This window comes from Podarcis bocagei (assembly GCF_964188305.1).
Source record: "Podarcis bocagei genome assembly, chromosome: 6".
Taxonomy (NCBI): domain Eukaryota; kingdom Metazoa; phylum Chordata; class Lepidosauria; order Squamata; family Lacertidae; genus Podarcis; species Podarcis bocagei.
The window spans coordinates 94752171-94775168 of NC_138130.1; the positions used below are offsets into that span (position 1 = coordinate 94752171).

Consider the following 22998-nt stretch of genomic DNA (forward strand, 5'->3'; position numbering starts at 1 on the left):
ACTGTGGGTTAAACCACAGAGCCTGGGACTCGCCGATCAGAAGGTCGGCGGTTCGAATCCCCGCAACGGGGTGAGCTCCTGTTGCTCGGTCCAGCTCCTGCCAACCTAGCAGTTCGAAAGCATGTCAAAGCACAAGTAGATAAATAGGTACTGCTCCAGCGGGAAGGTAAACGGTGTCTCCGTGTGCTGTTCTGGTTCTCTAGAAGTGGCTCAGTCATGCTGGCCACATGACCCGGAAGCTGTACGCTGGCTCCCTCGGCCAATAAAGTGAGATGAGCACCGCAACCCCAGAGTCGGCCACGACTGGACCTAATGGTCAGGGGTCCCTTTACCTTTACCTTACCATTTGCACCAGTTCACTAGTGTGGCGTAGCACTCAGGATGCCAGACTAGGGTTCAAATCCCCACTAAGCCACAATGAAGCTTGTCATCTTCAGCCACAGCACCATCTAAACCAGGGTTCCCCAAACTCAGGTCTCCAGCTGTTTTTTGGACTACAACTCCCATCATCGCTAGCTAGCAGGACCAGTGGTCATGGATGATGGGAATTGTAGTCCAAAAAAACAGGTGGCGACCCAAGTTTGGGAAACGCTGAGCCTCTCAGGGTTGTTGTTGGAGTTCAAATAACGAGGGGGAGAACCAGGCACCTTCAGCTCCTTGGAGGAAAAGGTGGGCTAGAATTTAAACGCAAGAGAATGGATTTAACAATAATTAGAGCCTGTCCTACCACCCAGGCGAAGAGAGCTGATTCGCAGTGTCACGAAAAGGCCAGCAAATTGTTGGTTACTTAATTGGTCATTGTTGTCTTCTGCGCACTTCGACGCCCTTCAGGAAGGAAGGCGCTTGTGTGACTTAAACAATTCAACACCACCACCCCCCTACCTCAGGTCGTCACCAAAATAACTTGGTTATATCGCCTTGGGCGCGCATTGGGCTGCCTGCGGTGCTGGCCCTACACCGAGTAGACCCATTGGAAGGAACGAGCCGAACTTGGCCAGGTTTCTGAATCCCCACGCAACTTGACGTGGTTGAGGCGGGTAGAGGAGGAGAAATTTACGAGTCGCCCGCCTCCCCCCATCCCCCTGCTGCAGCAAAGTGGTTTGGGCCAACCCCCTGACCCGAATCCCGAATCCCACTCCTCGGGCGGAACCACTGGAGAGAAAGGGGCTGCAACATCGGAGCCACGGCGGCGCGCGCTGACCCTTGAGGGCGCCAAGAGGCTTCTCCCCTTCTCCCCTCCCTTGGAAAGTGGGCGGGGGGCGGAATGACCCCTCCCTCCGTCTCTCTCCGCCCCCCTCAGGTATGGAGTTCCTCAGGAAGCGCCTCAGCCCCGCCGCCGCTCGCCGCGGAGCCCGCGCTTTGCGCCCGAAGGAAGGCGCGCGCTGAGACCCGCGTCGTCTCCAGCGGCGGCGAGGGGACTTTCTCTGCCTTTCTCCCAGAGATGCAACCATCGCCCGGGGTCGGCTGAGGCTTCTCTCGCCAGCCCCGCTTCTGGTCGCCGCTACCGCCGCCGTTCCTCGACGCAGCAGCCGCCCCTCGGAGCCCGGAGGACCATGCTGAGGGAGGCGGGCAAGGAAAAGACGCCTCCGGGGCTCTGGCTGCCGTGGCTGCTGCTCCTCTTTCCCTCCTCCGCCGTGCACGGTGAGTGGCCAGCCCGGTTCGGGAGCATCTGGGAAGCGGGGAAGCCGGGACACCCCTCCCCACCCCACCCCACCCCGCCTCGCCCCGTCCCATTTGGCTCAGTATTGCCCGCACTGACTGGCAGAGGCTCTCCAGGGTTTCAGGCGGGTGGGTGGGTGAACACACTTGCAGCGGTTCAGTGGCGTAGCGTGGGGGGTGCCAGGGGGGCCGGCCGCACCGGGCGCAACATGGGCGGGGGGCGCGCTCGCACTAGCAGCTCTCTGCCCCTACTAAAATCCACGGGTTAGGGAGCCCGCGCTCGCTCGGCTTGGCGAGGAGGTCGCGGAAGGGGGAGAGCGAAGCCTTCTGCCACGGGCAAAAAAAGGAGAGGAAGCCGGGCGGGCGGGCGGGCTGGCTGGCTGGCTGGCGGGGGTCTGGCTGCGCCTGCTGCTGCCGTTGCCGCTGCTGCCGGGACTTTGACAGCTTGGCGAAGCGGAGGGAGAGGAGCTTTATGGTAATTGCGGCTCTCTTTCCACTGGCCGCCTGGGTAGTGAGCCGAGCCGAGCAGGGAGTGTGGCGAGGGGGCGGGAAGAGACTTTTCCACCTCGCCTGGCAAGGCAAGCAGAGCGAGGAGGAGAGAGAGGGGAAGGGGGGGAAGCAGCCAGGAAACGCTGCGGTGTGGAGGAGGAATCAATTAAGGAGAGAAAGCGAAAAGCCTTGGAGAAAGGGAAAAAAGGAAAGAAAAGAGGCAGCTCCAGGAGAGCGCGGGGGAAAGAGAAGCCCCGCTGCTGCTGCTTGGGAGAGTAAATTACTGTACTTGCCTTGCCCCGGGTTAGGGGGCGCAAATTAATTGCCTTGCCCCGGGTTAGGGGGCGCAAATTACTTGCCTTGCCCCGGGTGCTGATAACCCACGCTACGCCGCTGCAGCGGTTCTCAACCTGTGGGTCCCCAGATGTTGTTGGACTACAACTCCCACCATCCCTGAGCTCTCCCTTGCTAGCTAGGGGTGATGGGAGTTGTAGTCCAACAACATCTGGGGACCCACAGGTTGAGAAAAGCTGCTGGAGCGGCCAGGGATTGAATCTGCATGCCAAAGGGATGCTCTAACCCGCACTTCGTTTGCTGGGAGATGCGTTTTCCTTGCCTAAGACATTATTTGTCCGAGGTCACTTGTTGTGGCTGGAGGCATGGGGCAGGGGGCCAGTCTAGGTTTGTTTCTGCACAGTCTGCAGCAAAGAATGTTTGTTGGGTTGGATCTGGATGTGCGGTGCAAGTGTTGTTGTTGTTGTTTAGTCGTTTAGTCGTGTCCGACTCTTCATGACCCCATGGACCAGAGCACACCAGGCACTCCTGTCTTCCACTGCCTCCCGCAGTTTGGTCAAACTCATGCTGGTAGCTTCGTGAACACTGTCCAACCATCTCGTCCTCTGTCGTCCCCTTCTCCTTGTGCCCTCCATCTTTCCCAACATCAGGGTCTTTTCCAGGGAGTCTTCTCTTCTCATGAGGTGGCCAAAGTATTGGAGCCTCAGCTTCAGGATCTGTCCTTCCAGTGAGCACTCAGGGCTGATTTCCTTCAGAATGGAGAGGTTTGATCTTCTTGCAGTCCATGGGACTCTCAAGAGTCTCCTCCAGCACCATAAATCAAAAGCATCAATTCTTTGGTGATCAGCCTTCTTTATGGTCCAGCTCTCAGTTCCATACTTGTGGTGCAAGTGTAGCCATGCCTATTCCAAAGTAAGTACCAGTTTTCGGTCTGGAAATCAAACCTTATGAGGAGCAGTTGAGGGAGCTGGGTATGTTTAGCCTGGAGAAGAGGAGACTGAGAGGGTGGTATGAGAGCTTCAGATATCTAGAGGGCCGTCACATGGAAGATGGAGCAAGCTTGTTTTCTCTTGCTCCAGAGGGTAGGACTCCAATTAATGACTTCCAAGTTACAAGAAAGGAAATTCAGGCTTGATGTCAGGAAGAACTCTCTGATGGCAGCTGTTCTACCATGGAAGGAACTCCCTCGGAAGGCGGTGGGCTGTCCTTCCTTGAAGGTTTCAAAGCAGAGGATGAATGGCCATCCATCCGTCAGGGATTCTTTACTTGTGATTCCTGCATTTCAGGGGGTTGGACTAGATGGCCCTCAGGGTCCCATCAAACTCCACCATTCGATGGTTCTTTGAATTCTGTGGAGCATACTCTCGGGCATGTGGGGTTAAGATTGCAGCCTTACTCCTTATAAAGTGTGCATTAGGTTTGCAGGGCAAGAAATTCTACACCAGGCTCACTTGTGAGTAAACATCTGTAGGATTGCACTTCTTGGCTGTGTTCACACTCCCTTTGACTGTGCACTCACTGCATTCCCAATGCTGAGTTTTTAATCTGCGTTTGCGTGACATTATCCAGAATGCATGTGTATCCTGTACTTTGTTATAACACACTAGTGGGGACTGTCCAGCACAGACTGGGATAGCATAATTTGTGTTTTTGGACCAACACACTAAAAATCAGGTGAAGTCACTCCAAATTTTGCTCCCACCTCCACCTCAGGAACTCTGGTACCACATCTGGCGGCGATATCACGAGTGGCGGTCAAACCTATGTACAAAAAACGAAGTCACACCACAGTCTCGGTTTAAGTGTGGCGTCTTGATCCAAAATAGCACCCAGCCAACAAAGACTGTCACCCCCAACCCCCTTGTGCCAAGTCTGGCAATGAAATCTCAAGAAGCGGCCAAACCTATGCCAAAAAACTTGTGTTTCAGTCCACCCTCCTGGCACCCAACTATCAATGTACCCCCCCCCCCACCTCTGGAACCCTTATGCCATGTTTGGTGACAAGATCTCAAGAGGTGGCCGAACCTATTCCGGAAAAAAACGAGCAAAATCATGGCAACGTGTTGTTTCGGTCTGCTATCTTGATTCAAAATGGCAGCTAGAATTCAAACACTGATGAAGACCACCTTTGGAAAACCACATGCCAAGGATCTCAAGAGGCACCTGAACACCTGTAGAGAAAAAACGGATAGACAATGTCAAAGTATACTGTGGTTTGGATGGGTTGGTTCTATAACCAGCTTCTTCCCACCAATTGGGAGTCTTTAAGCTGTTCCTAATTCCCTAATTTGTTGCTAGCCAAGGTGTGAACATCTTTGCATAAAGTAAAGGTACTTTTGCTCCCCCCTCCATAACACCTGCTGGTGTAGAAACAAACAGAATGACACTAATGATGCCCTGCTGATGTAAGCAGCTGGCAGTGACGGACCTTGGGGTCTCAAATTCAGTGGAACTCTGTGACACCAAAATTGGATGCCCCCTCCCTCTCACCTTCCATTCATTTTTTTTAATAATTTTTTTTATTGGTTTTACAGCATTTTTTAAACAATACAAACAAATAAAAAGACAAACAAACATGTATAATTTCATAACCTTTTTTTCATAACCCTTATTTCTCGGACTCCCCCATACCTCCCCTTTCTGCATCCCAATTTCCAAAATTATTTCAGCAACTTCTAAATAATTTTATCAAATATGTGTCCTCTTAGTCTTTTCTTCAACTTACTCTTATGTCACTGTAATCCCTTTTTCTTTCTCAACACCTCGACATTTTAGCATTCATCAATTTTATAATAGTTCTTAAGATAAATTTTGAATTTCTTCCAATCCTCTTCCGCCGTCTCTTTCCTCTGATCACGGATTCTGCCAGTCATCTCAGCCAGTGTCATGTAGTCCATCACTTTCATCTGCCACTCTCACCTTCCATTCAAAGCCATGGTTGTGCGCCTCCAAAGCTCTGTGCCCAGGGCAACCAAACCAGTCGCACTCCTCTAAATACGCAGCTGGGGGTAGGAGGGAAAGAGCTCTAGAATGCAAGGGAAGAACAAACTGCACTGCTCACAAAGGCAGCAATGTGAACCTTTTTTTTTTTAATCAAATTTTTTATTGGTTTTACAAACTTTTTTTTAAAACAATACAAACATATAAAAAGACATACAAACACGTATAGTTTCATAACCTTTTTTCATAAGACCTTGTTTCTCAGACTCCCCCATACTTCCCCTTTCTGCATCCCAATGTCCAAAATTTTTAGCAACTTCTAATTATTTCTCTCAAGCCTCTGTCCTCTTAATCTTTCCTTCAGTCTAATCTTATATCACTGTAACCCTTTCTTTCTCAAAACCTCGACATTCTAACATTCGTCAAGTTTATAATAGTCCTTAAGATAGATTTTGAATTTCTTCCATTCTTCTTCCGCCGTCTCCTTTCCCTGGTCACGGATTCTGCCAGTCATCTCGGCCAATGTCATGTAGTCCATCACTTTCATCTGCCATTCTTCCAGAGTGGGTAGATCTTGTGTCTTCCAATACTTTGCGATAAGTATTCTTGCTGCTGTTGTAGCATACATAAAGAAAGTTCTGTCTTTCTTTGACACCAATTGGCCGACAATGCCCAAGAGAAAGGCCTCTGGTTTCTTAGGGAAAGTACATTTAAGTACCTTTTTCATTTCATTATATATCGTTTCCCAGAAAGCCTTAATCTTCGGGCATGTCCACCAAAGGTGATAGAAAGTACCTTCAGTTTCTTTACATTTCCAACACTTGTTATCAGGCAAATGATAGATTTTTGCTAGCTTGACTGGGGTCATGTACCACCTATAAATCATTTTCATAATGTTTTCCTTTAAGGCATTACATGCCGTAAATTTAATACCGGTGTTCCACAACCATTCCCAGTCAGCAAACATAATGTTATGACCAATGTCCTGTGCCCACTTAATCATAGCTGATTTGACTGTTTCATCTTGTGTATTCCATTTCAGCAGCAAATTATACATTCTTGACAAATTCTTAGTATTGGGTTCTAACAGTTCAGTCTCTAATTTTGATTTTTCCACCTGGAAGCCAATTTTCCTGTCCTGTTTGTAAACCTCCATTATTTGGAAATATTGGAGCCAGTCTTGTACTTTAGGTTTCCATTTCTCATGACTTTGTAACTTCAATTTATCTCCATCCTGTTCCAAAATTTCCCAATACTTTGGCCATCCGACCTCCATATTGAGTTTCTTCAGTGCCTTAGCCTCCAAGGGTGACAACCATCTAGGGGTTTTGTTTTCCAACAAGTCTTTATATCTTATCCAAACATTAAACAACGCTTTTCTGACAATGTGATTTTTAAAGGCCCTATGCACTTTGATTTTATCATACCATAGATATGCATGCCAACCAAATGTATTATTAAAACCTTCTAAATCCAAGATATCTGTGTTCTCGAGGAGCATCCACTCTTTCAGCCAGCAAAACGCTGCTGCTTCATAGTACAGTTTTAAGTCCGGCAGGGCAAATCCCCCTCTTTCTTTTGCATCTGTAAGTACTTTAAATTTTATTCTGGGCTTTTTGCCCTGCCAGACAAATTTCGCAATGTCTTTCTGCCACCTCTTGAAACAGTCCATCTTGTCAAGAATCTGCAAAGTTTGAAACAAAAATAACATTCTAGGCAATACATTCATCTTAATAACTGCAATTCGGCCTAACATTGACAAGCAATGTGAACCTTAGCCATGTTCAGAGTACCTCTGCTTAGGGCATTAGTTAGTCATGGAAACAAACCCATATGTTATAGTTATTTTTAAATCTTATTTTATTTCCGTATATAGTAAAAAAAAGAGAAAATAAATCCTTCTCCTAGGGTAGCATTGCAAAATATAAAAATAAAATAGGGATGAGAAATTATCACTGCAATCATCACCGCAGTGTTTACTTAGGAGTAAGTTTCCTTTTGTCTAAGTGAGCCTTACAGTGTGATCATAGCCATGCCTACTCAGAAGTAGGTCCTCTTTAATTCAGCGGGGCATGCTCCCAAGCAAGTAAGATTAGGGTTGCAGCCTTACTCCCTAGCATTAAGTGTACATTAGGCTGACAGCCCAAGAGATTTTTACTTTCCTTTTTCTGTCCCACTGATGGGACTCTGTTGATAAGCTTCGGAAGTAAATTGTGGCTGGAGCCAATCCCAGGAGCAAACTGTTCACAGGATGATAGCTTTCCGCAGTTATTAATTCAGCTTAATAGCTTTAAACACACACACCTGGGGGAAATGTACTTTTCTTACCTGCCATGGTGAATTTAGTGTTTTGGTGACTGTGCGTGTTTTCTTCCATCAGTGGACTTGCTTGCAAGTCATTGAGGAGAGGTTTGCAGCTTTAGAAGCAAATGCAGAGCAAGCTCCTGTAGCTCTACAAAAGAGCACTCCCAACCTGCAAAATTCCTGTCTCTACACATCCATCCTCCTTGCCGATTTCATAGTTTGTGTGCCAAAGAGAATTTCAGCCACTGCAAATTTTCTCATCTCTGCACCGCTGCAATGTGACAAGATGTACTGCCAAAATTCACCTTCTGCACAACTGTCAAGGGTTCAGTAGCCCAGCCTCCCTTTTTAATCTGGTTATCTTGAGGAGAGGAGATGCAGGCATAGGCAAAAGAAGGGCTGTATAAGGTTGCCAGATGTTCAGCAAAAATGACCTGACCTGCTATTGCGCCTTTAACAGCTGCAGAAATGAACAGGGAAAACTGTGTGTGTGTGTGTGTGTGTGTGTGTGTGTGTGCGCGCATAAATATATTCCGCCTGCTGACAAATGCGGATCAGACATCCATTAAAGACACAGCTACAGGAGCTGCTTAAGAAGCTGCCAGCCCTACAAGACTTTTAACTTTGATTTTTGGAATGCTGTAGGGTTGCAGCAGATGCTGAGCTTTGGGTTGGCAAGTCGTGGGAGGAAGCTTCATTAGTAGAACCAACTTCTTTCCAAGGGAGGTGGTGCTGAGCCTTTGACACCCAGGGTGTCTGAATGCAGAATAACACAGGACTCCTGTGCCTTTTCTTTTTCTTTTTTTTAAAAAAAAGTTTATTATTTTACACTGATATACATTAAGCTCATATAATATACCATCTACATCAAAATCTATTTATTTATCCTGGCGACTTCCCATCCTTACATCTGTCATGGTCTAATTCTCTCTCCTCCCTTCTGCCTGTCCAGCCTTATCTGTTTATCTAAATCCTATATTACAATCTTTTCTTGCCATTGCTCATAGGTTTGAAATTTCATTTGGCTGTATTGCGCTCTTATATAGACTGAAAAGGTTCTTGGTTCTTCCACATACTGTATACAGTGGACGCTCGAGTTGCAAACGTGATCCGTGTGGGAAGCAAATATCAAATATGACTGTATTTTGTCTTTCTAATTCCTTATTTTAGTTGTGGGTCCCACCATTTCTAAGTACTCCCATAGCTTGAGTACCCATTCCTATTTCATTGGGATTTCTGGTGCTTTCCATTTTTTTGTGTAGAGTACTCTGGCTTACCAACTTTTGGGGGGATCTCTCCTCCACGTAGGGACGTGGGTGGCACTGTGGGTTAAACTGCAGAGTCTAGGGCTTGCCGATCCGAAGGTCGGCGGTTTGAATCCCTGCGATAGGAGTGAGCTCCCGTTACTCAGTCCCTGCTCCTGCCCACCTAGCAGTTCAAAAGCACGTCAAGTGCAAGTAGATAAATAGGCACCGCTCCAGCAGGAAGGTAAACAGCATTTCCATGCACTGCTCTGGTTCGCCAGAAGCGGCTTAGTCATGCTGGCCACATGACCTGGAAGCTGTATGGCGGCTCCCTCGGCCAATAAAGCGAGATGAGTGCCACAACCCCAGAGTCGTCCGGGACAGGACCTAATGGTCAGGGGTCCCTTTACCTTTACCTCTTCCACGTATTCCCAGAAGAAATACTCCTGGCTTTTTGGGTATATCTATTTTGAACATCTCTTCTAATTCGTTATACATCATCTTGAATAATTCTGTTACTTTTTTGCCATTCCACCAGGTATGGAAAAAGGTACCTTCCACCTACATACACTCCCAACACTTATCCGAGACTGTTCTATACATATTAGCCCACTTGCATGGTGTCAAATACCATAATTTTCCTTAATGGCATAACAAGCAGTGAATTTTCATAGATTAGTGGAAGAGGGTCACAGCAGGCAGGTGAAGCTTTCAGGCGAGGATGAGAGAAGCTACAGTTTCTCCCTTGGCTAAAGTAAGGAAGGCACAAAATCCTGACCAGCCTTTACAGTCCTGCTTCACCCTGTTGCACTTTGCATTAGCGAACCAATATTGCAGAGCCCATAAGAAGGAGCCCCAAACTGGCTAGTTTCCTTCTGTGGTGCTGACTGCCAAGGCCACGGAAGTCCCAGCAGCATCTCCCATCTGTGTTTGCTGTGTATTTGGAAGAGCGTCAAAAGCAAATCTGAAAGCCTTTATGAGGCCGACCTGCAGGTGCTTAATTCATGCCAAGTCTGCCTTCGAACTTCCATGAAATGCAGGTGAAAATTGTGCAGCACTGGAGGGAGGGCAGGGAGACCCAGGTTAAAATCCACACTCAGCTGTGAAGCTGACTGCTTAACCTTGGGCGAGTCACCATCTCTCAGCACAGCCCACCTTGTGAAGATAAAATGAAGGTTGTCGAGAGAACCATGTCAGCTTTTCTGATTGTCTTGGGGCAAAGGCAGGGGATAAATTTAGTGAGTGTATGAATTAGAATAATAAATAGGGAGGGAAATATATAAGAACTAAAATGAGAGTCCTATGGACTGCAAGAAGATCAAACCTATCCATTCTGAAGGAAATCAGCCCTGAGTGCTCACTGGAAGGACAGATCGTGAAGCTGAGGCTCCAGTACTTTGGCCACCTCATGAGAAGAGAAGACTCCCTGGAAATGACCCTGATGTTGGGAAAGATGGAGGGCACAAGGAGAAGGGGATGACAGAGGATGAGATGGTTGGACAGTGTTCTCGAAGCTACCAGCATGAGTTTGACCAAACTATGGGAGCCAGTGGAAGACAGGAGTGCCTGGCGTGCTCTGGTCCATGGGGTCATGAAGAGTCAGACACGACTAAACGACTAAACAACAACAAAATAGGCTGTGCCCCCCTGGGCATGTGCAGAGTGGCTTTGTCTCTGTAGTGAGCAGCAATGTTTTGCCATCACCATGCATTGGGTAATAAAGGAGAAAGAAGGGTTTTTATCTTGGAAGGTGAAAAATTCCAAGACGTTTTGCGTCCTGCTCACCTTCCTTCTGAACCTCTCTGTTCCCTCAACCTTCTTCTTCTTCTCTGGTGATCACTTGTAGTCGTGTAAGATTGTCTCTCATAAACAGGGTCTTAACAATGAGTCCGTAAGTGATTGTGGAGGCCAGTTCTGGATCCTTTCACAGTGGGGACATAGGTTTCCGGGTGGGAGTTGATCACGGTGTGGATTTGCAAGCGTGCCTTCCTCTTAGCACGTTTCCCCCTTGCGTCCTGAGTTTGAGTGTCTTCAAAGCCCATGTCACCTTTGGTAAAGGCTGTTCTCCAATTGGAGCGCTCGCAGGCAAGTGTTTCCCAATTGTTGGTGTTTATACTACATTTTTAAAAAATTGCCTTGAGACAGTCTTTAAACCTCTTTTATTGACCACTAGCATTACACTTTCCATTTTTAAGTTCAGAGTAGAGTAGTTGCTTTGGAAGACGATAACCAGGCATCTGCACAACATGACCAGTCCAACGAAGTTAATGTTGAAGAATCATTGCTTCAACACTGGTGATCTTCGCTTCTTCCAGTATACTGGTATTAGTTTGCCTGTCTTCCCAAGTGATGTGTAAAAATTTTCGGAGACACCGTTGATGGGTTCTTTCGAGGAGTTGGAGATGGCGTTTATTAAAGACCAGCAGTGAATAAGTAGAGGTGGGGAGACATGGGGATTGCAGAAGCGCCTCCCATGTGCGTTCACTCTGTCCTGTTTGGCCACATGAACGGGACTTCAGAAAGTGCTGCTCACTAAAGCAGAATAGACATGCACAATTTCCTTTCTTAACTTTTGCAAGTTGGCAAGAGATTTTTTCATTTTAAACCCGATGGAGATGAATCTGTATGGAGCAGCTTTACTCTTTATAACGAAGAGATAAACAGATGTGCAGTTGCAGCCAGGGATATGTTTTAAGCTGCCTCTGCAGGTAAGCTTAGGCATATACCTCCCTTTGATAATATTATGCATGTGTGATGCAGCATTACTAGCCGGCAACTGAATGTGGAGGAAGAGCCTTAACTGTTTAACACTGTCTCTAACAACACCAAGGAAGCAGTGATGTTGTCGCATGTCTGGCAAGTGCTTGCATTGCTGGGGTTTTCAAATCACGTAGGTGCTGCTACTGGAAACAAGCGATTCTTCTTCCCTGCACAAATGAGATTGTCACACCTGTTGAAAGAGGATCGCAGTTCAACCCAAGCTGCTCCTTAGTAATGATAAACGTAGGAAGTAAGATAAAAAGAAAAACCAGGTTTGTTTTTTAAAGGCACATCTACACTACAGGCTTTCAGGGTTTTTTGCAACTGCTTGGGAACCACCTTAAACGATGCTATCTGCCATGTTTAAATTTTAAATTTTGTTATATTTTGACTTGGAACTTCTGCAAGCCATGCCGATTCCTCCCTCCCTCTTTTATTTGGGGTGGTGGTGCTGAGGAATATAAAATACCAACATTTTTTTTCTTGAGAGCTGGTGTAGCTACGACAGAGCTACAATTCCTGAAGGGTTAAGACTACTGGCGATGATGGCTGTGTGCTCTCCCACACTGTTGGAGGCAGTGTGCTTCTTAGTATCAGACACTGGGAATCACATGTGGGGGAGAGTGTTGGGGCATGTGCAGAGTGCATTCAGCGTGCCAGCGGAAGCATTAAATTGGACCCAGGCCAATCACCGGTCGGAGAAGATAGACACCTGGCAGCTCAGTATATTTACTGGCAGGTAGTTTGCAGAAGGTGTTCTCAGCAAAAGTTCTCCCAGCAGAAATAGACCTATCTGGATTCCACCATCCCAAAAAACCCACGCTACAAATGCAGGGCTACTTATATCCTACTTTGTGCTGAATCATTGGCATCAGCCTCTGCCTCTTACCCCATAAGCTCCTGACCTTGTAGGTGCAAGCTATTAACCCTAAGCCCTGGCTTTTCTCCCTGCAAGCATGAACTTACTCCAAGAGAGAGTGCCGTTGCGCTCAAGCCCTGACCACGAGTTTCCTACAGGCATCCTATAGTTGGCCACTGTGAGAAAAGAATGCTGGACATGATGGGCCTTGGGCCAAATCCAGCATAGCTGCCCTTACGTTATTAACGGTTGTGGAGAAGAGGAACTGTGGCTTGCGAAGGGTGCCGTGAGTAAAGTCAGCCCTTATTCTCTTCATCTCGCAGTAATGGGGACAGAAAAGCAAAGCTGAGAGAGTGTCAGTTGCCGGAGGCTGTTTAACAAGTTCATTGTTTATTGCAAAACTGGTCTTGATAGCAACATTTATTTATTCATTTATTTGGACGGCTGCCCCATGCCTGTTCATGGAACTCTCTCCCGAGTGATGTAGGATACGGGTGGCGCTGTGGATTAAACCACAAAGCCTAGGACTTGCCGATCAGAAGGTTGGCGGTTCGAATCCCCGTGACGGGGTGAGCTCCCGTTGCTCGGTCCCTGCTCCTGCCAACCTAGCAGTTCGAAAGCACGTCAAAGTGCAAGTAGATAAATAGGTACCGCTCCGGCAGCAAGGTAAACGGCATTTCCGTGCGCTGCTCTGGTTCACCAGAAGCGGCTTAGTCATGCTGGCCACATGACCCAGAAGCTGTACGCCGGCTCCCTTGGCCAGTAAAGGGAGATGAGCACCGCAACCCCAGAGTCGGCCATGACTGGACCTAACGGTCAGGGGTCCCTTTACCTTTACCTCCCGAGTGACACGTGTCAATTGTCCACGCAAGCTACATTTAGGTGACAGGTGAAAACATACTAATTTGCCCAGGACCTTTGGAACCTGGTGGTGTCGATGCTGCTTTGAGTTCAGGGTTCGTGTTGCTGCATTTGTAAAGGATGTACACTCTCATTTTGTTATGTTTCGTTCTCCTTTGTATATTATATCCTGCGATTTAAGCTGCCCTGTGCTCTAACCTGAGGGAAAGCTGGGATAGAAAATGCCAAAGTCAGCGCAGTGCAAGACCAGAGCAGGAAAACTTGGGTTCAAATCTGCGCACAGCCAAGAAACACACTAAGTCACCCTGAGCTAATCGCACACACTCTCAGCTTGCGCTACTACCTCACGGTGTTGTTGTGAAGACAAAGAAAAGGACTGGGGAACCAGGTACACTTCCCAGCACTCCTCAGAGAAAAAGGGCAACATTAATGTAACAATACAGCCCTCTTTGGTTGTTTAAAATGCCTCTAGAGTAGCCACTTACTTCAGTGATTGCTTTGTTTTGCTTTTAAGCGTTGTGTGAGGGGGACAATAGAGTGCTAACTGGAAGGACAGATCCTGAAGCTAAGGCTCCAATACTTTGGCCACCTCATGAGAAGAGAAGACTCCCTGGAAAAGACCCTGATGTTGGGAAAGATGGAGGGCACAAGGAGAAGGGGACAACAGAGGACGAGATGGTTGGACAGTGTTCTTGAAGCTACCAGCATGAGTTTGACCAAACTGCGGGAGGCAGTGGAAGACAGGAGTGCCTGGCGTGCTCTGGTCCATGGGGTCACGAAGAGTCGGATACGACAAACAACAACAACAACAAATTGAAAACTATTGTTAAAACATGATTGACTCTGTCTTTGAGAATAACAGGGGTGGGCAGGAATCAGAACCCTCCCTTTGGCTCATTGCCTACCCCCCCAACCTCCCTTAACTCCGCCCTCCCCAATTCCACCCCCCCTCCATCTTTCCTCTCTTTCCCCACAATCTCTCCCTCCTTCCCCACTCCTTCACTGGAGGTTTTTAAACTTGTTGAAAAGCTATCTGCCAGGGATTCTTTAGGTGTGATTACCGCATTGCGGCGGGTTGGACTAGATGACACTTGGGGTCCCTTCCAATCCACCATTTGATGGTTCCATGAGAATCTTCAGTGCAAACAGGAATCTACACCTGTGTCTCTCTCCTCTCTCTCTGAGCCACACAGGCATACTTCAACCAGGTCTTTCAATAATCACTTACCTGTACAGCTGTGGAAGCTAAAATAATGACTCTTAGTCATACGGAGGGAAATTTGTTAAAGGATGAGCTGGGGTTTTTTTCAGCTGTGGAGGCTTATAATTAACCTGTGGATAGACGGGCAGGTTAATAAAGGCTTTTGTAAGTTGGTGCCTAAAATAAGATGGAATGTATAATTGTATTGGCTTTCCTGACATTTTGATTTCATCTGAAGACCAGCTGCAAGGCCCCCTGAGTGGTTGAGGAAGTGGTCCTAGGGAAGCATTATTATTATTATTATTATTATTATTATTATTATTATTATTATTATTATTATTTAAATCTCTCTGCTCCTGAGTGGCACCCCCTGACCGAAATTATCCCCCATCCCCAAAAAAGCTGTTGTTAGCCCTCCAACGCAAGTACAGTGGTACCTCGGGTTACATACGCTTCAGGTTACATCCACTAACCCAGAAACAGTACTTCAGGTTAAGAGCTTTGCTTCAGGATGAGAACAGAAATTGTGCTCCTGTGGAGCGGCAACAGCAGGAGGCCCCATTAGCTAAAGTGGTGCTTCAGGTTAAGAACAGTTTCAGGTTAAGTACAGACCTCTGGAACGAATTAAGTACTTAACCTGAGGTACCACTGTACCTGTATGTTATCCTCAGCAGCGTCAGGGGAGGCAATTGAGAAAATGGTGTTGGGTGAACGGAAGGCTGACTAAGTGGTATAAAACTATTAGGAAAGAGGTTGGTTTCAGCCTTCACCGAAGGAAAAATAAAACCTCTATAGCAGAGTTATTCCGCCTGACTTGCAGGCACAGGTCTTTTGCTAAGTGTGAAGTCACCAGCATGAGGTATGTAGCATTCAATCAAACTACAGTAACTACCTAGAGAAAAATTGATTAATGAAAACTAAAGAGGAAGGAGCTTCTCTGGCTTTTCAATTAAGCTGTCCGTGGTTCTGTTAGCTGCTTCATCGTGCCTTTCCTCACGTGTTAAACGGAAGGGGAAATATTCTATTTAGAAAGTGCATAGAGACAGGGTTCTCTACATTCAGGCATTGATCTCGAGCGCATGCACATGTTTGAGCCAGACATTCTCCTAAACACCAGAAGATTTTGTTGTGTGGCTGGCAGGAGCTTCCTGTCCTCCTCTGTCTAATCCTTTCCGATCGCAAATCTCCATTGTATTTGCCCGAATAAGTTTTTGTCATATATTTACCACATAACACCGGTCTTGAAAGACCTACATTGGCTCCCAGTACATTTCCGAGCACAATTCAAAGTGCTGGTGTTGACCTTTAAAGCCCTAAACGGCCTCGGCCCAGTATACCTGAAGGAGCGTCTCCACCCCCATCGTTCTGCCCGGACGCTGAGGTCTAGCGCCGAGGGCCTTCTGGCGGTTCCCTCATTGCGAGAAGCAAAGCTACAGGGAACCAGGCAGAGGGCCTTTTCGGTAGTGGCGCCCGCCCTGTGGAACGCCCTCCCATCAGATGTTAAAACGATAAACAACTACCTGACATTCAGAAGACATCTTAAGGCAGCCCTGTTCAGGGAAGTTTTTAATGTTTGATATTTTAGTGGTTTTTTTGGTTTCTATGGAAGCCGCCCAGAGTGGCTGGGGAAACCCAGCCAGATGGGCGGGGTACAAATAATAAATTATTATTATTATTATTATTATTATTATTATTATTACGAGGGTGATTTACACCTAAGAGAATTAAAAACGATTAAAAACCCCACAAAACCAGCAAACACATTTAAAACAAGACTGAAAGCCTAACAACCAGACACTTGTAGCAAAGATACGTTTGGGAAAGCCTGCTGGAACAAAATGTCTTCCAGCTGTTTCTGGAAAGTGCAGATAGCTGGGTCCTGTCATATCAACAGGAACACATAGCAGAAGTGAGGTAGTATATTTGGACATCAGCATTTGAGAATATATGCTTTTTATAATAATTTTTATTAAGTTTTCCATTTTAACAATCCAATCAAATCACATTAAATATTCCAAATTATGCAGATACATATAATAAAGTCCAAATATTTTGCCAAATTATAAATTTTTGTTGGGGCTTCCCATGCTTCAAATTCAGTGGGGTCCAAACATCTTATGTTGAGTTTCCAAAAGTTCCTTCTTTGAGTCCTCCTGTTGTTATCCTTCTTTCTTTCACAGCCTCTGAGTTATTTCCACAGGCGAGTTGGAGTGAACAATAATATACTTCTGTGTGAAATTTGTGTGACTCTCCTTTTTTCTTTTTCTTTCTTTCTTTCTTTTTTTTTTTGCAGCTGGTAAGTCTATTATTAGCAGTATGTCCTTACACGCTGGTGTTTATGCTGAATCAATCCAAAAGTCCTACTCTTGTGGCAGACGCCATCTTCTCTCAGTTCCGATGAAATAAAATCTAAGCATTTGCTCATTAATTTTCTACAGACAGGTTGCATCAAACATTATCCACGCGACGGTCACCTCCAGACTGGATTATTGTAACTCGCTCTACGTGGGGCTGCCCTTGAGACTGACCCAGAAACTCCAGCGGGTGCAGAATGCTGCAGCGAGACTCCTTACGGGGTCTTCGCTGCGAGATCACATTCACCCGGTGCTATACCAGTTGCACTGGCTCCCGGTGGAGTACAGGATCAGGTTTAAGGTGCTGGTGTTAACCTTTAAAGCCCTATACGGCCTAGGACCCTCGTACCTACGGGACCGCCTCTCCTGGTATGCCCCACAGAGAAACTTACGGTCTTCAAATAAAAACATCTTGAAGGTCCCAGGCCACAGAGAAGTTAGGCTGGCCTCAACTAGAGCCAGGGCTTTTTCGGCCGTGGCTCCGATCTGGTGGAACACTCTGTCACAAGAGACCAGGGCCCTGCGGGACTTGACATCTTTCCGCAGGGCCTGCAAGACAGAGCTGTTCCACCAGGCCTTTGGCCAGGGCACAGCCTGACTCCCTCCCTCGGCAATCTACGCGGAGCTCTGGCCCAATGGTTGCCAGTGGCTTGAATTAATTAATTTTATAATGAATGATTTTAGAGTGTTGTTTGTGTTGTACTTTTGTACTGTTTTATTGTTGTTAGCCACCCTGAGCCCGGTTTCGGCTGGGGAGGGCAGGATATAAATAAAATTTATTATTATTATTATTATTATTATTATTATTATTATTATTATTATTAGTCTTTCCAGGGGAGGTTTGCCAAATCGGACTTGAATTACAGATATAATAACAAATTAGGAGCTCGCCTCCCCCTATGACTATTTGTCTCTACAACTCAGTCTATTCCATAATGGCGGATCCCAATTAAATAGTGTGTCACAGGAGAGCCTTTTATCTTCCAAATATTTCAAAGAACAAAGGCTTTAGTTAGTATTATTATTTCCACACAGTTTATATTTTCTGATCTCACTTGCTATAAGTAATGGAGACGGTTCTTCGGGGGGGGGGGTGTTGTTAAGTATTATCGTAGAAGAAAAAAGCATTTGACCATATGTACTTGCTGTGATACGCAGAGAGGCAGAAAGATTGGCCAAGAACTGGCATTCATTGGGGTTTGGTTGGACTTTAGTGTGGTAGCCTCTGCTCTGTGGAACTCCCTGCTGCTAGAGGTTTGTCAGGGACTGTCCCTTCCTTTCGGACGTCTCTTGAAAACTGCACTTGTTTAGGCAGCTTTTCACAGAACGAATTGCTCTCCTTAACAGACCAGCATCTGATGCTTTGTGGATGTTTTTCAATCACATTTTGTGGGTATTTATGAACTGGTTTTATTATATTTTACATGCCTTGAGCTACCTCCAAATACTTTATAAAAGTGCAGGTTATAAATATTTGAACAAAGAGAATATATATATATATGAGGCGTTCTGCAAAGAATGAGGGGACAGCTCCCTACCCCTAGGAAACAACTTTAGAGTTAAGCAGTATGCAAACACCATCCAATGGATGGATGGATAGATAAGATTATCTTTACAGGGTCGTGTGTACAGTCAACAGAGACCCATTGTAACATTCTTTAATTGCCCTGTGGTGTGCATGATTCTGGGTGTATCACTAAAATATGGCTCTTTTCCTGCTAGTTCAGTGCATATTTTAATCCCGTCCCAGGTGTCCTTGATTTTTCCAAGTTAGCCAGAGGCTGTGCTATTCTGGGACACTTGCCTCTGGGTGACCCAAGAACAGCCTGAGCTGGAACTAGGTGCAAAATTCGGATATCTCTCCTAAAAATTCTCTTTAAAAATCAGAGTTCTGCCTTGGTTTGTGTCTGATCTCCCACCTGTATGTGTTTTGTCTTCACTTTATTTTGCCATCTTACACACAATAGTTTGTCAAATAGTGGTGGTTCTTGTGTGACCAAATGTGGGTTGTGATTTGCCGGTTGGGGACCAATGGTTGTAGGGGGATGTTTTCTCTTTCTGAATATTGTGCAGCTTTTTTGAGGGGGGTGAGGGTTGGGGGTTGTTTTGCCTCCTTCCTATGCCAGATGGCAGAGCCTGAATATTCTAGACTGGATGCAAGGCCCGTTGCTATTGGGTGCTGTTCTGATTTTTAGATGTTGCTCAAGTCTGCTAAACAGCTAAAGGACAGACTCTCTCTCTCTCTCTCTCTCTCTCTCTCTCTCTCTCTCTCTCTCTCCCCCTTAAGAACCAATTTCCGATGCCATATCTTACGCACCATCTGCAAACAATCCCTCCATCTCTGTCTCAGCTGAGAATCTCCTGACTTACAGAGCAGCTTTCTTTTGAATATGTTGTATTGTTTTGTGTGAACCACCCAGACAGGGATTTGTTTTGGGTTTTTCGCTAGAATCTTGTTAAATATTTTATTTCATAAAATTTTCATACAGCTTGATTGTAGAGAAAACCCTCAAAGCGGTTTACGGAAGAGACAAAACAATAAAAATGACCGCTAATAAATTTGCAACCGTGATTGAACACACACAGTAAGCGAAAGCCACAACAGAGTAGACCAAAACGCACACAAACTTTCTAAACAGCTTGGGCGAGCTTGTCTAAATAAGAATGTCTTCAACAGGCACCAAAAAGAACGCAGTGAAGGCACTTGCCTCATATCAATAGGCAGGGAGTTCCGATGTTCTTTCACATGTGGTGTCAGCAATGGTGCTGCAGCATTCTGCACTAACTGCAGCTTCCTGATCAAGCGTGAGGGAAGCCCCCCACAGAACACATTGCACTAATCCAGTCTTGAAAGTAACCAGTGCAAAACTGCTGTGGCCACACAATCCGGGCCCAGGAATGGCCGTAGCTGTCAAACCATTTGCAGTTGGTAAAAGGCACTTCTAGCCACTGATACGCTGTGCTGCCAGAGGATCTTTGGTTGGGGTCAGATGAGTCCCTGTGCCCAACGACTCTCAACTGTGTCAGTCTCTGCCATTGGTGGGGAAGCCCCAACTGTAAGTGGCATTAGAAATTCAGATGTATAAGCTAGGCGCCAAATGGCTCCTTAAACCAAGGTTGCAGTCACGAAAACTGAACATCTAGCTGCCATTTTGGGGCAAGACGGCTCAAAAGTCTTGGTTTTCTCAAATGATGGACTGACTGTGATTGATTCTCGGTGAAACATTTGGCTGGTTCAGATGATAACCTAGAACTTTGAGAACTTCGAAAGAACAGTGGCAAGAAAAACTGATGAGCTATGTGGAACTGGCTAAATTGACGTATAAACTGCATGACAAGGACAATCGTGACTTCAAGGAAGACAACAAAATGACTTGGGCAGGTTTTGAATAAGCGCCCACAAATTTATTAGTTGAACATGTGACAGATAAGGCAAGGATATGTACAAATTTATAACATGCAGAGAACAATATGTGCAAATAAATCAGAGAGGGGAGCTGAGGGAAGTCCTTGGTGGGGGGGAGGGAGGGAAAGGGGGGCAAAATAATGCAATTGATTATTTGGAATGACAATTTGGTATGTTGAAAGTGTTTAATAAAAATTATTTTTAAAAAAAGAACTTTGAGAACTTGAAGAAGAAGCCATTTGATCCAGGGACGGTCCACCTGTAGACTGGCCTAGTCTGACCTTTTTTTCCTAATGGTTACTGCCCCTGCTCAGGCTGCACAGAAAAAAGCATTTTGGTTCCAGAAATTCATTCTGATTGTGCAGATAAAATATAACCGATAGATTTCTACAGCATGGGGCATTAGTGTGTGAAAATCGTCCCGATCCGATGATCCCCAGGTGGTGGAGATGTCAGGCAGCATCCTGGCACCCAGACACCTTCACTTTGTCACAAGTGGTAGGGAGCCAGGTGCAAAATAATTTTGAACACTGCCTGCAAGAAACACCCCAGTGAATCCACCAGGTGGGTGGGGACTATCAACAGCAGTAACCCCAAAAGCAGGGTGTCAGGGAACTGCCATCGACGGAGGGACAAGAGGGGAAAAGCCGGATGGATTACAGAGAGCCCCCAAAGATCGTGGGAAGCAGCACTTCCTCAGCGGAGGAAGGAAGCCCCGCCTCTAGTGGAGAGGAGATGCAGGGCTCGGAGGAGGCAAGGCGGTGCCAGGACACCTTGCCTGAGCAAAGTGGGGAGGAGAGAGGTCCCCCTTTACCCAAGCCGTCCCTGTGCAGTAGGCTTCCGCGCAGAGACGGGAGGCGCAGACTGGGGGTCAAGAAACTACTCTCCTGGGAGAGATTTAAGCACCGCCCAATCTCAGATTCTGCCAGTGAATGAGCAAGGCATGGAATAGAGGCACTCTGCTTTGCAAGGGCTTTTTTTTAGCACCAATAAGAAAGCTTTAGCACAGACTAGTGAGGCTCGTGCCTGGTTGCTCTCGAGCAACCACCCGACACCCCTTACACAGGGTTTTTAAGGGCAGGGGTTGGAGCACTGGATACTGCCAACCCTTCTGCCGTCACACAACAGCAATGGGCACAAATTTGGGTCTCTTTGAAGCACCAGCATGCTAGCTGGTGCAGCCAAGGGGTCCTTTCCTCTCTCTTGCACCTTAGCCAGTGCCAGCTGTGGAGGTGGTGATGGCTACACCTCTCCATCAAGCCCTGGGATTTGGATTTGGAACTGAGTACCTTTAATGTGATACTGATTGCTCTTAGCTCTTTAGATTATTTACGTACCACCCTTTGTGCAAGCCGTAGGGCGATTTGCAACAAAGCAGAGAGATAAAAATAGATAAATTGCACGCACATTCATATACGCATGCCTTTCCAAATAATATTTCTTCATCTCTATGTGCCCGTTGACTTCTGTTCTATACACTCCAGTTGGGTTTCTCACAGCATATGATCGGTTATCTTGCATCTATGATGATGCCAGCCTTTCTGTTGCTTAAAGACCCAACCTCCAGGACAGTTTAGATTCTGCGGCTATTATGGGAACCATAATAAACTTCCAGCTGCACTTGGCTGTTTTTTTCTTAAGCCTTTGCTCATTACTCCTTCAACATTTCCGGCTGATGAAGATCCTGCGTCAAATTGCAGGGTATTTATTTTAAACGTAAAAACTGCAGGCGAGTGTTTTCTTTTTGTGTATCAAAACCATAACTTCGCTTTTCTTTTCTCCCCATATGGAGTACAGTTTAATGCCTATCATTAACCACGCACTCCTGAAAGAGGTGTATCTGCCGGGTGGAAAAGAAAACGTACGCAGGAGCACGACTTGGGAAGGTGCAGGATAATAAACTGTTCTATATCTTGCAGAGTAAATGTTAGAGACTGCTTTGGGGAGGGATGAAGAGGGGCTTTGGTTAGTTTACTGTTCCTGAGAATTGGTTCCGTCTTGTGCGCTGCAAAGGATTCTGGGAAGCAGGGCTCCACACATTTGCAATTACTGTGGTACCTCGGGTTAAGAACTTAATTCGTTCCGGAGGTCCGTTCTTAACCTGAAACTGTTTTTAACCTGAAGCACCACTTTAGCTAATGGGGCCTCCTGCTGCTACAGCACAATTTCTGTTCTCATCCTGAAGCAAAGTTAACCCAAGGTACTACTTCTGGGTTAGCGGAGTCTGTAACCTGAAGCGTCTGTAACCTGAAGTGTCTGTAACCCGAGGTACCACTGTACGCCACTGCTGCCTGGTGAGCAGAATCAGTCAATTTGTTTGTTTTAACATTTATTCCCCCTGTTCTTCCTTGGGAGCTCATTTAACAGCCAAATTAATCCATAGATGCTAATGTTAGAAAATGTCACTTTCAGTCTAATACAGGACCCTGAATATACGTATTAAAATGGGAGCAGAAATCATTATCCAGTATAGCAGCAAATAAAATATTTTTTCTTAAAGGACACCCCCCTTTAATATTATTCTAATAAAACAGCCATTTGTGAGCTGACTGACCCATGTTCACCCAGTGTGCAGCATGGCTTAGTGGGGATTTGAACCCTGGTCTTCTGGGTCCTAGTCCAGCACT

General features: G+C 46.3%; 1 protein-coding gene across 2 annotated transcripts in view; it reads left to right on the forward strand.

Moving 5' to 3' along the window:
* Nucleotides 1-1153: 1153 nt before the first annotated feature.
* The window catches only part of LOC308588817 (uncharacterized protein), a gene marked incomplete at its 3' end in the record, with an annotated part of 117300 nt that continues 95455 nt past the window's right edge, over nucleotides 1154-22998 (forward strand). The window contains exon 1 of one of the 2 annotated variants that reach the window (XR_014008900.1): nucleotides 1154-1641. Coding sequence is in view for 1 of the 2 variants with exons in the window: in XM_081197508.1 (XP_081053634.1) it covers nucleotides 1554-1641 (88 nt within the window). The remainder of the gene's footprint in view (nucleotides 1642-22998) is intronic. The other variant, XM_081197508.1, reaches the window with a different exon arrangement.